Consider the following 18,363-nt stretch of genomic DNA (forward strand, 5'->3'; position numbering starts at 1 on the left):
TACTTTTAGAAAGTTCTGAACCTCTGTTTTCTCCCTAACTGCAAAAGGCAAAGGCAAGAGTAGCGCAGTCTCCTCAAACACATGAGACAGCGTGCCCAAGCAGCACCAACAGACCGGGAGATGAGTCACCGACTATAATGAACGGTTTTATCTTTCGGGGAGACTACAGAAAACAGGTGGTATTAGTTTAATTTCTAGTCACAGCCTTGCGATTGTGGATTCCTGGCTGCTGCAGTATGCTTAGGAGAAAGATGTTGGGATCAGTCACCCCAAACTGATTATTATGGTCCTACTGATCTTAATCAGGAGGCAATCATGAATTACTCACTTGTTTCTCACATTTACATGTTTGTATCAAGCGATTTTACAGTACTGCCTGACAGAGAATATAAAAATGTGAGCACTTCACACTGAAATATGGCACTGACTCACCGCTGAGGGGGAAGGAGTTTTAGCCCTCCTTGAAGCAAGAAATGGGCAAGTACAAGACATGACACCTGACCTAACGAAGGGGACATCTGCATTTGCAAGGCAGTGAAATAACGTTTAATTAAGAATATTGACTAGGTTATATGTGGGAAGGAAGGAAGGAAGCAGAGGCAGAGGGGAAAAGATTACGCTTTAAGTCCTCCAGGGAGTCTGGACAAAAGGAAAATTGGCTCTGGCAGCTAACATGCTCTGCCATGGAGGAAAGAGGTTTCTAATGAGCGAGGCTCTAACGGACACAGCCTGAGATGTCAGGAAATCTTGAATACTACCTTGATCAGAATGGGCAGTGAATGAGGAGAGGGGCATTTCTAACGTAACCTCACTAAAAGCAGATTAGTCATATGGAGGTGTTTGTTTTTTTTTTTTCTTTGTTTCCTTTTTTTCATGATGGGCAGTGAATGAGGTGGACAGGAGAGGGGCATTTCTAACGTAACCTTACTAAAAGCAGATTAGTCATATGGAGGTGGTTTGTTTTTTTTTTCTTTGTTTCCTTTTTTTCATAACCACTTGTAACTGTATTGCCTGTTTTGGATGTTGTACATACATACCTTCATCTGAATTTACCTAAATCTGGCTTGAGTTAAATGCATTTCCAAGCCAACTTCAAGCCGCGCTTCAATCCAAGGCTGTGGCAAATAATCAGCCAGAGACTCCTGGACCCCTCCAGACCTATCTAGCTCCCCAAATTCATTCCCTAAAGGGTGAGCAGCCCCCCCGCCAGCTGCATAAGCTAGAGATGGGCGTCTGGCCTCATGTCTGGAGAGACAGAAATGTCGTCAAGTAACCAATAGTGCAAAGCAAGGCTCTGGCATACAGCAGGATACCGGGGGGCACCCAGTCGTTTGGGGTCCCTAGGAAATGGGCTGTCCTAAACCAATCACTGTGAGATGCCCCTACTCAAAACCAGGGTAGGGAACAGTCACAGATGGTCACAGAATCATGGAATGGCTTGGGTTGGAAGAGACCTTTAAAGATCATCCCCCCGCCACGATGACTGCTGCCAATGTCTAACCAGAGCTGCTAATTTCTAACCAGAGCGGAACCCGAACTGATCTTAGAGATAAGCCCTAACCTTGAGCCAATAACGAAAACCCTTCATGCTGTCCTATCTTAAAAATGCATGTATTTCTTTCTGAAGAACTCAAAGAGAGAGTTTGCTACTTAGACATAACTTTCCTAAAAACGCCACGATGACTGCTGCTAATGTCTAACCAGAGCTGCTAATTTCTAACCAGAGCGGAACCTGAACTGATCTTAGAGATAAGCCCTAACCTTTAGCCAATAACGAAAACCCTTCATGCTGTCCTATCTTAAAAATGCATGTATTTCTTTCTGAAGAACTCAAAGAGAGAGTTTGCTACTTAGACATAACTTTCCTAAAAATTATGAGAGTACAGAAATTCAACCATCCACTCCGTTACTTTGCTAGCAGGAGCCCTGAGAAGGTTTCAGCCCCGATGGACTAGCACTGCCCCTCGCAGTTCTCCGGCAGAGTGCATGCATCAACACGGACCAGGGACCGTTCCCTGAAGAGGCAGTTTGCGTGTTCTGGCACTATTTAGTTGACTAGTACTGATGTAGCCATCAAGTGCAAGACTGGAAAATACTGTTGAAGAAAGGACACTGTTAAACAAAACGCTGCAACAAAGCATTAATAAAAACATGCAGTACTAATGAGATAGAGTCCTGGGAGAGACATCTTCGAAGCAGATCTCCCTTACATGCTTCTCTCTAGAAAGTAGTCAACATTTTGCAGTATGTTGGAGATGTAACCTTGCAATGGGTTCCCAGATTAAAAATCTATTCTGAAACCAAAATTAGCAAAACCGAGTTCATCCTCCAATGGAGAAAGAACTTCTGGCTGCATTTTTATTTCAGCTAAAACCAACAGGAGAACTGAAATTCAAGTGGTAACATCTCCAAGGAAACAGCTGGAAAACTTGTGGTCTTTGGAGATGCTGTAGTATTCCGTGTTCAAAGACAAACTGTAATATATTGTACTTTGCACTCCGGGGGAAAAAAAATAAAAATCGCAGACAAGGTCTTAGTAGGATGCCACAAAGCGTGCACGCAGCAAAACAGACTTCTTCCACTGGCTCTCAAGGCAAAGAATATAGGCTTCACATCAGTTTGCTAAAATACAGCTAAAATTAGGAACGTGAATGCTTTCACAAACCATTTTTCAGCAATTGCTGTACGTTTTCCGTTCTTGTCACAAGAAGTGTTCTTCAGCACAAAGGAATCGCGATTTCCTCTCTCCACGCACCCCAAGCCAAGATGCTACTAGGAAAACCGAAAGAAACCGTTTTCATTTCCACCTCTCTTCTTACTGAGGAGCGACGTAGTACGGTCATTTCTTAGCCACGCGAAATTCCCAGTTCAAATTGACACCCACACAGCAGCAACAGGGAAACAGGACTGGCATACGTCTTAAGCAAACAAGAAATAGGGAATCCAGAGAATACAGAATTAATTATCTTTAAGCATCTGGCTACCGCCTGCGCGCTGTCCTCACTCACACTCTGGCCCTTGTCACAAGTACTTGTCGAGACGGCGCACTTTGGCTTTTCAACATCCAGGGACATTACACAGCTGGAAACACAGAGAGGCTCTTCGCTTCAGCACTCAGCAGCTTGGATCAAAGTTGTGGTTTCCTGCTTTTGGGGGGTTTTCGGTGGGGTGGCAGAAGATTATTATTTTATTTTTTAAAAGGTCTATATTACAGCTATTCTGTTTAAGTCCCCCAGCATACATGAATCTTATGTCAACAGGAGTTTCTCTTCCCATACTATTTGCCAGCTTCCCCAGTTATATAACCTATATGCCTGTAAAAGCTTTCTATAGCTACCATAACCGCTAATATAAGATAAATTAAGGCACAAAGGTAGTCCCGACCTTGACTTCACACACACGCGATGAACCGATGCCACTCTTCTTACTCACAATACCTTGAAAAATGAAATAGGAGAAAGGGCTGCAGCTCTTTCTTACATAGCTCCCTTCTTCATGATAATGCTTAATGTATCCTAAAAGCACATCTGTCCACCCTAATGACGGTACTTGCAGAAAGACTCTAAAATGGAGGCTGGCAATTTTCTATCCTCATAAGCTCTGGAAAGCAGCCCTCGACAATAACAACCTGCGACGGGGCCAGATCAGCGAGGTCAGAAATAGCAGTGTTTGGAGGAGGAAGACACCCGTGGTCACGCAGTCTGTCTCCTTGGGCACTAAGAGCAGGATGGTTCCCCGCAGCGTGTCCCCCGGTATGCTGCTTACAATAATAGTATTGTCTGGACAAAGCTATGATGGAATTTGACTCTATTATGAAGCATCTGCTGATGCTCATTTTCTACCTAATACGATGAATGTTCACAGCAGCGGCATTGGCTGCAATGGGTTTATTTTCAGATTAAGATAGAGAGAGAGAGAGATATATATTAAAAAAAAAAAAAAAAAAGAAAAAAAACAAATTGTCAGAAATATAAAAAAAAGCAAAGGTACCTGAAATTACAGCAATTTTCCATGACCCGTGCTCCTCCTTGGCTATTCTTTCTGCCTCCTCCATTAGTAACATACCAAATCCCTATAATGGGGGAAACAACAGGAAGAAAAGATAAGTTCTGTAAAAATAGAAAGCATCCACAAGGTCAGAATATAAGCATGAGTACAGTACCAAAAGACTCATATTTTTGGCACAGGAATGATCAAAACCTTACTGCAGGAGAGGGCTTGAGAAGAGTACCGCGGGAGAGGTATACCAACACTAAGCTTTACAGGGGAGCTTTCTCAGGGTTTTTTTCTGATGGTGAAATTATTCATAGGCAGTTCTAGTGCCTGACTGCTTCTCGATGGCAGGAACAGAACCAAGTTAAATCCACTGATGGTAAGTCAACTTGGTACACATCCCGTAATTCCTGGCGCTGAACAAGTCTATCCTGCTGAGATAACCAATCCTGAACAACAATCACCCACCTTAACGTCTACCTTACTAGACCTGGGTTTGTGCTAGTGAATTAAGCAAAGCCAGAGCGCAAACGCCAGATGCAATTGCCTACGCTGTCGAACTGCAGAAGGATCCCAGTGCCATTCTGACTCGGGACATCAGTCGAAACAGATGTGGCCAGACACTACAGATCCAGAGACCCCTGCTGCTGTCCACTTTTCTGACAGACACCTTGCCTTAGCCCCTTGCAATCTTTATTTCCACAACCCCTCCAGGAGTCAGGAGCTGTTACCGTGCTCGTTTCAGGATGAAGAATTGAGGCACGCAGCGACCACGGCGCTTGTCGGGGCTACCCACAAAGCCGCTGCGTGACCCTTGTAGACCTAGGCTCAAGCTCTGTACTGCTCTCCTAGGCTCAGCTCATGACACAGGAGATGGCAAATCAAGAAGAACTGCAGAAGAACGTGTTAATGTTCTGGACCAGATCCATGCCTCTATTTACGTTTGGAAATCTTGCACAGCAGGAGTGCTACTGGAATCACAATAATGCTTCAAATTAAGGGAATAGCCTTTCTACTCTATTTAATAACTTTGTTGTCCTATATATCTGGGAATAATTGATTGGATTAATTCACTCCTAACATTAGGATGCAGGACTTATGCTCGGCTCTTTGTTCATCTGTTTTCCTGACAAGACATACAGAATTGGGCTGTGGCGACACTGAAGCAGATGTGATTTAATTCTAAAACACATTTAACACTTACAGGCATTTTTAAATAACACACAGAAATCTCCATTCTAAAACGTCCTTCTAATCAGAAATTGCCCCCACAACTGTGAAGAACACTTTCTGATTAACCTCTTGAACACTGACTATTCCGAATGAACATGAGTGCGTCATATGCCATGAAATTTCAATTTGCATCCTATTTTAACGTTTGTAGTTGGCTACTTCCAACTGATTTTCTCTCTCTCTCTCTTTTTTGCCTTCCCCTCCCCCCCCAATACTCAGGATGACCACTTTTTCCTTTCTAAATTTTTAAGTGTTAACTATTTTATAGTGGAAACATCCACTTTTCTTTTTTTCCCCCCCCCCCCCGCCAGCCACTGCCCCTTATGGTCACACCTCATCAGCGTCTAGCAAAACTGCATCTTAATGCATATACTCAGGGAAAGATTAATAAATACAAGGAAGTTAATTTAAAACATCAGCCCTGAGCACTTCTGGCAAAGAGGACAAACTGATTGCTTTTTTAAAAGCTCAGTCTAAAGGTTCAAAACCTACTGGGGCAAAATTTAATTCACATTTTTGCTCATTGCAAGCTACAGCATGTTACATGCAGCAGAAGGATAATGTGCCATTTTCATACGAGTCACTGCAAGGAATTAGAAACAGCTTTCCACTCCATTCTTCACGTGCTTTAAGAGATACATGAAATGGCTTCCCAAGTGTGTCTGAAGCAAAAAACTGTCAGACCCAACTAAGACACCTCACTTGGGAGTCTCACCGAATCACTTAAACTGATACACATCTCAGAACCAAAGTCGGACTTCTTGTTTTGGTAGGAAGAACGTATTCAATAAATGTTCCTTTGAAAGAAAACTGGGTAGTACCAAATAAAATCTCACCTTCCGATATGCAATTATTTCAGATTTCAGAAGTGAAATTCATCTATCGAACAAGATCAATTTTAGAAGGAAATAAAAAGACACAATGGAAGTATCTCCTTTGTTTCGTTTTTAGTCAGTGTGCAGGGAAGTCTGATGTACTGTACAGGATATCAGAGGAAAGATGCTTCAGAACCAAAGATGCTTAGTCCTCAAAACCCAAATTAGCACCAGCATACGTGAGCTCCTATCGTACGGGCATGAAGCAGCGCTGATAACGTTCAGGCATGCTTTTTTTATCTCAGAGCAGTTGCAATTGCCTAAACTTGAACACACTAGCAAAAACTCAGAAGCAGCATGATTTCAGCAGGTGAAATGCAAGAAGGGGCTCAAATTCAGTTCTGTTTCTATTGCAGCGGACTATAAATTCAAAGCAACTGAATGAATCTCAGATATTAAATAAAATTCTTCTCCAATTATACTGGGGAGAGGGGAGGAGGGTGCAAGAAACAGGTACAGACGAAAAATAAAGATGGCTTGGAGTACCTGGTGCTGAAATTTTGATGGATCCCGACTGCTCACGGGGACCACGCTCCCATACACGTGCAATTCCCGGACAATGGAAACGCCTCCTTTCAGCTCAGGTCTGAATGACTCCTCTGAACACTTCCGCAGTCGGAGAAGGCCAACGAGAATATCCTGCTCTGGATCTTCATAGGACAGGAAGGTCTCCCAGCCACCATTAGCCACATAATCTCTTCTAACTAATTCAATCTGGTCAAAGAGAAGAAGCGATGACGAATACAAAGAGGAAAAGAAAAAACGAAAACCCCTTTAAAAATATTTAAGCAACACGTTGAACAGACCAAAACCAATTTCATGGATCCATAAACTATTATGATTCAGAGAAAACATGAAGTGCTTTCTTAAAGGCCAATTTAATTCTAGATGGATTTTAGCAGTACCGGATAAGAACTGCTGTTACTGCAGTCGTATTAAAGAGAAAACATGCGACTACTTTAATAAAAATGTATTTGCCAATGGGACAGAACTACTCTTCTATCCCTATTTGCAAGCTTTTAAGAAGGGCTGGTAACCCACATGGTTACCTGTTTCTAAGTCAGAAACCTAAAACCTATGTTTCTTGAGTTACTCGAGTTCATAATCACTGCAAAATCGATGGGGGCAGCAACTCTTGCCACTAACCAAGGGACTTGCTCTAATTGAAATTCAGCTCCAGTTCAAACCTGCTAACGTAAAATGAGTAGTTTTGCATCTGCCTTCACTAAACCTGCATTTAGGTCCATGTCTCTCCTCCTTTGCAAAAGAAATGGCTTGAGATGTCTACAGAACATGGGTCTTCTAAGCAGCAGTCAAATTCTTTACTAATTACCAATTAGTTCTTTCCAGCACCGCACAGGATCTACCTACATGAGCAAACTATGTAGTGAAACAGGAGTGGACCTGAAAGAGTTGGTGTTGAGTGAGTATTGCATCACATGCGCTTTACAGAATCAGCAAGAAGTGTTTTCTTACTCATTCAGACAGTACTGAAGACACCAAAACCATCCAGACAAGTACCCTGAGAACTGACCAGTAACAACATATTACTTGCCTCAAATCCGATTTTTTTATAACAACCTAGACAAAGGCAGCTCTGAAGATCACAACAAGTGGAAGGGAAAAGTGAAGTGAGAGTTGGCTGACTGTGGAGAATACAATAAAGACCATGCTTGGGTAGAAGAAATTCCTTCTGCAGAGCACCTAGAAGCTGTAAAGAGTACCTGGTGGGTAAGAGAGCAGAAAGAAGAAAAAACTTCTTCTTCAGACAGTCCTGACCTACCACCATCGAGGAGCAGCCCCAGGACCCAAGACAAGACTCCCTTAGGGCAACATAAGGTCTGATCAAATCTCACGTAACAGCAGAGGTAGCACTGAGTTCATTTGATGTAACCTGTAGCCGACGATGACAATATCACATCTTTGGTGACACAGTGAGTCACTCTATTTGCGTTTTGAATTGAGATGGTATAGCTGAAATAGCTGAAATATAGCTGAAATAGCTGCCCACCCTTGCTGTAGGGACTCCCTTGCCCACCTCTAACAACCAGCTGCTAAGCAGATCAAAATTATTTCCCAAACTGCCTGGCTCAACAGAGGAGTGGCAGCAATAGTTTGCAATACCGAGCGCCTGATCGTGCCTGATCGTGCCCCTGTACTCGGCCCTGGTGTTTCAGCAGAGACTAGTCCTGGTCTCATCCCATGCACTAGGCACCCATTACCAGCTGGCGTACCTTAGGCGCGCTCCTGGAAGGCGCTTTCTAAATTAATCTGAAAGAAACCAGGTTTCTGTGCCTCCTGATGCTTTCAAAGCGGGGAACGATCGGAGGATTTGCTCCACAAGCACACCCTTGATCTGAACTAAAACCATCATGTAGATACACCTGCCATCATTTTGAGAGACTCCTTTAACTTTAGGAATTCAAACGTGAATGGCAAGTGTCAGTGGATGCCCTGTGCACCAGCACCGCACTGGTGTTTCTAACGTTTACATCCTGACAGTACAATATAGGATTGATCCCTATGGATACCTTGCCATGCTCTTCCCAGTACTACTATAGAGACTAAAGCAAAGGACTTCAGTATTTTTTTCCTGCAAATCCTCTAATACCCCAAAATCCATGAATTAAAGATTTGTTTACAGAAAAGCCGTAAGGGATTCTGTCGCCTGCCTGCTCTACTCCATGATGAAGCCTGGGTGAACGCGGCTCACAATTAAACCCCTTACTGACTACAGAAGCAAGGCTCATTTCAACGCTGACGTACAGCTCGCGGGTTAAGGTCCCAGGCAGATGTCTGCCAATGTGCCAAATTCTCCAAGAGCACAACTCCGCTCCAGCCTGTGAGTCAGGACGGCTGACACACACCGATCCAGATCTACCGTTAGGTGCATAACACCACTAGTAAAGTGGAAATGTACGGGAAAATAAAAGAGCATGACATTTTTAAAATACCCAGATTCTGCAGTTACTTTCATACATGGAAAATCAGTTAGGTTAAAGCTTACTGCTAATTTATAAAAAAAAAGCAGAAAATATTATTAAACACTGCTATATTAAGAGTTCGAAATGGCAAGATTGGAGAACTCCTGGTTTCTCCCAAGGACAAAACAAAACAAGTAGAAAACATGGCTCCGTTGCTTGTCCTCCAGTAGGGACTAGATAGAACCACAGATGCCCTGTTATGCCCACATCCAGTCTGAAAGCCACTTGTAGACAGAAACGAAGTAAGACTACAGGAACCTTCACCAGGAGGCTTTATACTGTGTGCATTTTTATAGCAACATAAGCACGTACCAGATTAGCTGATCTGTTCAGAGAAGTCCCTATTGGATCGAGCCTTTTGTTCTCCCCACTGCCCCGGGCACAGAGGGTCCTAGGATACATAAATCCCCTCAAAGGGTTTTCAGGGACTCATGAGGTGTACAAAGCCCTTTCCTTCTGGGACACTGGCACAAACGCTGCCAAAGCCAGCCTGAATCACTTCCTGGTCGGTTGGTGCACAGCGATGCACGGCAGCATGCTGCAGTTCCCAGTGTCAGCCCCTTGTCCATAAAGCGTCCTGTATGCTGGGTAAGAATAATCCCCATCAGGGTGGGTCACCGTTTCAGTATACGATCCTATTAAATGTCTAGCACGGTCTGTTTTAAACTTACTTCGACAAACAAAGGGAAAACCCAGTTGCAGATTACATTCTTGGCCTAAAGCAGCTACTCCCGGCTTAAAAATCTGCCTTATTCCTACTAAGGCTCTATATCGAGATCATTATCTTGATATAACCCCCCCCCCCTGCTTTGCAGGAACAGCGGCTTCTAAGTCTTTCTCTTTCTGCTTTAACAGTAATGTAGGTTCCTGTCTGTAACAGAGCTGTCATTGCCCCTCGCCTTGCAAAAACTGTCAATCCAACGTCTCTTTACAGCAACAATTCACTAGAGCATTTTTAAGGCTATTACGTAGCACTAAGCAGCCTTAACCATCCTGAGAGCAAGCAAATACCTTCCGCTGCTATGAGAAACACCACTAATTGAAAAGGCAGTTTAAGAGACAGCTCTGTAAAGAACCAGCTATGGGCAAGTAATCTACTTCAAATTGATTTTTTAAAAAAAAAAAATCCACCATCGCCACTATAAAAATACATACAGCCTACCGATCCTTAACAGAAAGAAGTTGCAGAAAGTGTAACTAATTACAGCAAGCAATTAATTTATTTTAGATCTGACATGATAGCCTCTCTTATCAAGGGGATGCGTTGTTTATTTATGAAGCCAAGAAAAACATCGTACCTTGTCATTAGTCTAAAGCGCATGAAAAATTACACCATCTTCAGAATATTTCTCTTGCTTGCTGTCATGATAAATTTTGCTAAGACTACATAATGACATCCTCCTGCCACTCAGACAGATGAGTTTAACAAAGGGAATTTTCAACATAACGTTGCTTTGAAAACCCTGTGATAAGCTATTTGCTAACTACTCAAGAAATTTACAATTTAAATTAGATTAGCACTGCTGACAACAGACGTCTTCGGAAGGTATTTCGTGAAATGACCACAGATTAGATAATGGGAGCAGAGCACAAAGGCTACATGGCCTATGTACAAATGAGTCGGTACAGCCTCAGTTCTTGCAGAAATCTGGTAAGAACAAGATAATTTATTTGGGATCGTTATACATTTCCATACTGGATTTCTGTTATGCAAGATGGGAAGTATTGCACTCCATCTGAATTCACATAATGGCAGGAGAAAAACAGAATATGGCTCCCAGTAATCTCTGATTTGCAAACCGAGAACATCCTTCAGATGCTAAACTCGGAGAATATTCATGCTACTTAACTTCTGGCACCAAACTCAGAACCTCTTTGAGGCCTAAATAATCAGTGGAGCTTCCAAAGCACAACTGAGAGGACCTCTGTTAGGAATCTCTTTCTGCGCTGACACATAGAAAGCCTAACCCCAGTTTAGCGGCTCACATTTAGAACGTGGGTGCTGTGCCCATTGCACAGAAGAGGACAGTGGTAAGCAAGCCTCATTCTGATTCAGCTTTCTACCTGGGGGTGGCAGTATCTTCTGCCTGGCACAAAGAATTCTTGTTTGAAAGTAAAGGAGATACATGATGGACAAACTCTACAGTCATTTCAAGTCCTTCCTTAACGTCCACAAAGGCAGAGGAAGAGAATACTTCCAGGGTATGATTTATTGGCCACAGCATACATGTATACCAAGACGGATCCGACCCTGTGTGATCTTAGAAAGCTCATCTCCTTGGGTGCCATACATGGCCATGGACCTCCTGACAACTTTCTGGAAGGACTGATCCCTCCTTGTAACCACAGTGAACTGGAGGATTAGTGTCCTAAATTGGATGCTTGAAGTTCAGCAGTGAACATTTTCCTTTCTATGAAATAAGCATAGCAGTCTCTCTGTGGACTATTTTAGGAAGGTAAAGAACAACATATGTGTCATATGCTGACTGGATCTACTCACATATAAATATATACATACATGTGCAGTAATGTATTTATACATATACTGTATGCCTATATAAACATGCACATTCACAAAAAAGGCTGTAAATTCATCTTGCTAAACATTCATTCCTGTTCAGCATGCACACACTGTGTTTCTGGTATTTTCTAAATCCAAATTTGTAATGAGGAGGGAGAAAAGGGAAGGCTGAGAAGCAGTAAGAAAGAGCTGCTTATTTTGTTGTAACAGTGCAAATACCAAAATAACTGCTGGCTGTAGTCAGTTTATTGAACACGGTGGTCCATACATTTCAACATCTGACTCTGCTCAAACCAGAGACATCCAAAGCTGCTGTGAAAATAAATGGAAAATTGGATCCAGCTACAGAGGCGAACCGCAGGATTGGACGTGCAACAAATGGGTCCCAACACCTCCACACCAAACACATAAAACAGATTGTGTCTGAAACAAGCTCCTAGAGAAAAGACAAATTTTACCTGATACGGTCTCACTTTATGGTGAATTTCTTGAATTCCAACCTCTCTTGTCCTTACATCACGACACTAGGAAAAGAAAGTGAGGAAAAAAAATTACATGGGAGAAAAACATTAAGGTCTGAAACACACAGATTTCCAGCCACCTATTGGGTTCAAAACTAAGCTGAAATAGCATGAAGTTGCAAGGATGAATTTCAAATGGGTAGACTTCAAAATAAAAATGCTCACCGATCCATCCCTAATACACCTCGGGAAGAGGTCTTAGTGCTAAATGGAAAGACATGCTGGCAAAAATCAATTCACTAAGCAACCATTATGGCTCGTGAGGAAACGTACCCTTTGATTCACAAACAGCAGGGTCTGGAGGCGAAGTCAACATACATAAAAGAATAACAGAGGAAAAAAAAAGGACTTCGGCATAATCCATTTTTACCCTACATTAGGAAGGTCTAACATTGGGAAAATCTACGCTAAGGCACCAGAGAGTCCTCAAATAGCCAGTTTTTGAATCTCAGCAACCCTTTCCTTGCTTTTAAATGATCACATGAAAACTGTTGCAGAGGCCCTACCCAAATATCAGAAAGTAAAGCTAACGCTGCTCTGGCATCCACAGAGCGTCACTGAGGCTTGGGACCAATGACGGAGAAAACAAAAGACAGCCAAAAGAAATCTTCCCTCCCTTAGAAGTCAGACAGAGGAGACGAGGCTCCAAGCTCCGTGCCTGAGAGATGGGTTAGAGCTTGCATCAACTTCGGTGCTTCTCAGCAAAGCCAATGAAAGTTGAGTAATTTGGCACCCATTCACGTAAGCAAACAGTTGTGATAGTACAAGCACTCCTACTGCAGGAGACTATGCGCATTCACATCTTAGCAGGTTTATTGGAAAGTCCAGTGTTAAGCTTAACCCAACTTTTGTCAGCGAAGTGCAGCCATGATTCTTTTACCCAAAGCAGCTGAGTTGCAAATTGTCCTGGTTTCGGCAGGGATAGAGTTAATTTCCTTTCTAGTAGCTGGTACAGTGTTTTGGATTTAGGATGAGAACAAAGTTGATAACGCACCGATGTTGTAGTTGTTGCTGAGCAGTGCTTACACTAGCCAAGGACTTTTCAGCTTCCCATGCTCTACCGACTGAGCAGGCTGGAGGTGCACAAGAAGCTGCGAGGGGGCACAGCCAAACTGGCCAGAGGGACATTCCATACCATGGGACATCATGCTCAGTACAGAAACTGGGGGAAAGCTGGCCGGGGGGGCCGCTGTTCGGGGACTGGCTGGGCATCGGTCAGCGGGTGGTGAGCAATTGTACTGTGCATCACTTGCTTTGTGTATTATTATTATTATCATTTTATTTCAATTATTAAACTGTTTTTATCTCAACCCACGAGTTTTTCTCACTTGTGCTCTTCCAATTCTCTCCCCCATCCCACCGGGTGGGGGGGAGTGAGCGAGCGGCTGCGTGGTGCTTAGTTGCCGACTGAGATTAAACAACGACACAAATGCTTGTTTAGAATCATAGAAAAGTTTGGGTGGGAAGGGCTTGTTTAGAATCACAGAATAGTTTGGGTGGGAAGGGACCTCTAAAGGCCATCTAGTCCAACCCCCCTGCCGTGGGCAGGGACATCTGCAACTAGAGCAGGTTGCTCAGAGCCCCGTCCAACCTGACCTGGAATGTTTCCAGGGATGGGGCATCCATCCCCGGATTCATTCCACTAGCGCTGCTGTACTTGGAGGGAAGGAAGATAACCTCCACCAATGGGCTAAAATTGCTCTAACAGCAACACCACCTACCTGCCCACGTATTTCCAAAAGCCAGACTTTTAGACAGGGAAAGAACGTGTGAAAATCCAATTCACACAGAAACTCAGAGTACCCAGAACAAGCACAGCTCTATCTCATGCCCTGTCCTCCTCTGAATGCTTTTAAATTCCTTTATCAATATAAAGCAACAATCTCCCATATAGCAGAAAAAAGTGGGGGTTTGTGTTTGTTTTTTTAGAGTGGGCTATGGCAAAACCAGGATTCACTGTCGTACCAGGATTCTAGAGTAGACAAACTCTTCTCTGCTTTACAATTTCCCAGCTACTTAAACAGCGCAGTGAAAGGCAGAGGAATATCCACTCTTCATTAAGAACCCCAGAACTGAGGAAGGACAGTGTATTCTGGGATGCTGCTTTAAAATTCTGTGTCCCAACTGCGTATCTCCACTTGCACTCAGCGGTTGGCGATCACGAAGGCCAGCATCTGGTCCCTCCAGCAAGGCTCCTCAAGAATAATTTCTTTCCAACAACCACAGACACAGGTTGCAGCGTTGGCATGACTGATCCCCATCCCTCAAACGTGCTCCTCACCAAGCCATTCCCCAAAGACAGATGCCAGAACTGCCAGAGCTGGTGAGCTGGCTGATCTTTACTATTGAGCCTGCAAATATATGAGATTCCTGTAAGTCCCTTCCTTGCCTTGGCCTTTTCCTCTCCTTTTCCAAGCTAAGAGACAAGAGGACAAAAGCATATTTATAGTTTTCTCCTATGACACACGAAAAACACAGCAGTACCTTACATTTCAAGCTATATTGCAGCAAACTGTTTGGTTCCTCATTCCACCAGCTGCAGTGTTTCTGCCTCACTAAATCAAAATCTATAATCATCTGCACAGCAGAGATATTTACAGATTTGGTTCTTCTAAAAGCGATGACTGCCGGCCTGACAAGCCCTTTAATGGTTCAGCTCAGCTATCCTGCTTCTCCAGCTGGTCTTGATCAGGTTCAGATCAAACGATGTGGTTTTAGTATCAAACCCAGGGAAGAGTTCGCTAGTAGCCCTAAAGAGCTCGACTGAAAAGGGTTAGCTGCACCACGGAGGTTGTCTCCCCTGCCTGGTTTTGAAGTGAGAAGTCAGCAGGAGGGATGGAAGCTTCTGTGGCTGGCAAAGCTGTCTGCCAAATCCTGGCTTGCTACTGAAGAGAGTCTGGGAGGAATGATTTAAGGAGAAAGTCCAGGGCATCAGCTTAGGAGAGATTAAGTGGTAGGGAAAGCCCAGCTGGAAGGAAGACAGTCTGCAGTTTATTTTCTGATCCATTGCACTGCAACCGCAAGATGCAAGTGAGATGGCAAAGGCAGTAAGGAGCTAGATGTAGCCTAGGGAACTATCCACGTTAAATACCAACAATATAGGTCAGCAGCACAAGTTGATGTGGGGCTACAGGCACACACACAGTAGCTGAAGACTTTACTATTGCTGGATGCAGTAATGCCTTCAAACCTCTTTAAGCAAAGGAGAGCTAGAAAGAGGGAGCGCTAAATCACAATACAGATGCATAGGACAGTTGTGGTGAGGACCTGCTCCTGCCTGAACACCAGGACCCCAAAGCAATTAAAGGCCTTTGGAATACTCTCACGGAACACAAGGTTTGCGTGTTGTTTTGTCTAGGACGTCGGGCATCCCAGGAAAGGCAGAACTTGGGCATAACTTTACTGGAGGATCTGCAAACCGTGGCTGGCAACAGGGTTTCGGAGGGAGGTTCAAACAGTGAGCAGTGTCAGAGCAGACCATGAGGGGCACTGAATGCCAACCGCCACAGCGACCTTCCGAGAAAAATCAAGACTGGGTATACATACCTCCTTCTGACTTCAAATATAAATGCAATTCCTCCCTCCCCCTCCTCCTCTCCACTGCCGCTCATATTTTTATTTGACCTTAGAAATATTAAGAATATCAAGTCTCATTTGTTTGTGCTGAAATCTCTCTTGCAAGATTGCCCTGGTCTCAGACTAAGAGCTTTTCTTCCCATTGTTCAGTCAAGTAAGTGCATGCATGGGAAAAAGAAAGGAAGGAGAATTTCTAATAGCATAAATTAAAAAGAAATCTTCCTGCCTTCTCTCTGATTTAAGGGTTTCATTCTGTTAAAAAGTGGAATATCACAAACTAGTTACTGAGTACCTTCAGGAAGGAGGTGAAAGTGCCAATCTAAAAACCAACCAAACAAAACCAGCTTTTCCGAAGTATCATCAAGGTGCTTTTTAGTCATTAAATTTTTTTTTTTTTTTTTAAGACCTTTGCAGATCATTTTAGTTCAGCAGTAAACCTGGCTCCTATCGTGTCTTCTGGTCATTACTTTCCTCTCTGCTCCTTTGTGTAAGGCATCAAGCAGCTCTCCCTCAATATCAACTGACAAACGTTTTACCTGTGTCCCAAGATCTTTCATCCTGGCCAAGGCAAGCTCCCTCAGGTTCCCGTGCTCCACTCCAGAGCTGACTAGTGGCATTGGGATATCTCTGCATGTAAGAGGAAAAACAAAAACCTCAAACAACTGCATTAGCAGACAATACACCATAAAGCACCATTACGGTCACCTAAGCCAAGATCCCAAATAGCAGACCACAGAACTTAACTGAATTACCTTTGTTTCAAGTCTTTGGTTGAACAAGAAGTAACACAGGCAAAACACAACTAAAAGCAGGAGAAAAATGAAGGGAAAAAGCTACAGATTTTATTTTCGTAAAAAGACTGAAGCCAAAAGTAGGCTTTTACAATCCTGAGAAATAGGTTATAATTTTGCTCTCAGTTCTTCACCTGCAAGTCTGGAAAAAAAAGGATCATCCAGCCGAGCCTGTGCCTCGCCTAGGACTCCAGGTCAGATGTCCTTCATGGTATCTGTTGCTGGAGACCAGCAATTGGGAACCAGCCTGTGTCCTTCTGCGGTCTCCGAGTTGAATGTCCATCAGGGAAAATTCATCAGAATTACAACATTTTTATATTGGGACGCTAGCTGCTTAAAAGTGAAAAGGTTCTGTTTAGCAAATGATTTGCAGCAAAGCCCAGCCAGAAAGTCTAGGGCCTTCCTATGGGAATGTAAATCATGAGTCTGCAAACGGCAGAACTCCTTCCTTCAGTTCCCCAAGGGAGGTACTGAAACGAAATTTGAAAGCAAGACCAGGTTTGGCCTCTCCGCTGCCTTCCAGGGCAGTTTTTCCCACTAGACTTTAGGAAAGCAGGATACCATCCCTTAGGGAAAGGAGAATTTATGCATCCAGATCAAGCTGAAAAAGAAACATGCGGATTATTGGCACATCCCACTCCACGCTCACCTTCTATCTAACGCTGTACTATACGGTGATCTCAAATGCTTCTCCCGCCCGCTGCTCAAATTCCACCCTGGCACCTCTGATAACACACTACCCAAGTGCACTACTGCGTAGGCCAAACCCCCTCCGATCTTCTACGGGGAAACAAGGACTTTACAAGTATGAAAGAGACTCAGTAAATTGTACAACGGGTTGGTCTCAAAACGGGGCTCAAACATTCCTTGGTGAGTATTCCTCCTTTATCTATGCAAGCATTCAACAGAGTAAAGAACAGAGTGTCACAAAAAAAACCCATACAGAGAATGGGATGGTTCAGGGAATTGGTAATGTAATTAGCTTAATCCATCTTGGTTCAGTACTGATTGAAAGTCATCACCATCTAGCAGCTGTCTGATGACCTCCGTAAAATGTATTAATTGATCTATTCAGTTCCTTAAGGACTTGCATTCACATCATGGCCCCTATTAACAATTACTGTATAAAAGATCAAGGTCTTCAAGGGTCCTAAAGACCTGATCCTTGTGCAGCTTCAGCCTTATTGAAGTTTGAGACACTGGCAAGGGGAGCAAGAAAAGAAGTTTTCCTTTACTGTTAAGATCGAAAACAAGGGCTTCAGACTCCAGAATTCTCCTCCCATTTCAGCACTGCACTCCAATTTCGGTACAACTTTCTTCAGCATAACGGGGGCCCTGTGTTTTACCTTCCTCCCCTGTTTTCCCTGCTCTTTTTTCTATAAAGCCAAGGGTCTATGAAAAATTCCTCGCCTCTTACACTTGCATGCCAAAAAGTTGAGGCAAAATACAATTAGAAAACCATTTCATTTATTCAGTGGATTTCTTTGAGTAAATAAGACACTGCAGAGCCAACACAACATACTTCAAAAAGCCTCAATTAGAGGAAATGAGCACTTCACATTGTGACTAAAAGACACACTAGAGGAGAACAGCATTTTCATGGAATAGAATCATAGAATCGTTTAGGTTGGAAAAGACCCTTAAGATCATCAAGTCCAACCATTAACCTAACACTGCCAAGTCCACCACTAAACCATGTCCCTAAGCGCCACATCTACACGTCTTTTAAACACCTCCAGGGATGGTGACTCAACCACATCCGTGGGCAGCCTGTTCCAATGCTTGACAACCCTTTCGGTGAAGAAATTTTTCCTAATATCCAATCTAAACCTCCCCTGGCACAACTTGAGGCTGTTCCCTCTCATCCTA

At 43.4% G+C, this 18,363-nt stretch overlaps 1 protein-coding gene across 1 annotated transcript in view; it reads right to left on the reverse strand.

The window, feature by feature from the left end:
• The window catches only part of ELP3 (elongator acetyltransferase complex subunit 3), a 98,628-nt gene that overhangs the window by 18,005 nt on the left and 62,260 nt on the right, over positions 1–18,363 (reverse strand). The window contains exons 10-13 of the mRNA XM_009283434.1: positions 16,240–16,330; positions 12,065–12,130; positions 6,588–6,815; positions 3,991–4,072 (exon numbers count right to left, since the gene is read on the reverse strand). Of these exons, the coding sequence (XP_009281709.1) occupies positions 3,991–4,072; positions 6,588–6,815; positions 12,065–12,130; positions 16,240–16,330 (467 nt within the window). The remainder of the gene's footprint in view (positions 1–3,990; positions 4,073–6,587; positions 6,816–12,064; positions 12,131–16,239; positions 16,331–18,363) is intronic.

This window comes from Aptenodytes forsteri, unplaced genomic scaffold (assembly GCF_000699145.1).
Source record: "Aptenodytes forsteri isolate BGI_AS27 unplaced genomic scaffold, ASM69914v1 Scaffold534, whole genome shotgun sequence".
NCBI lineage: Eukaryota > Metazoa > Chordata > Aves > Sphenisciformes > Spheniscidae > Aptenodytes > Aptenodytes forsteri.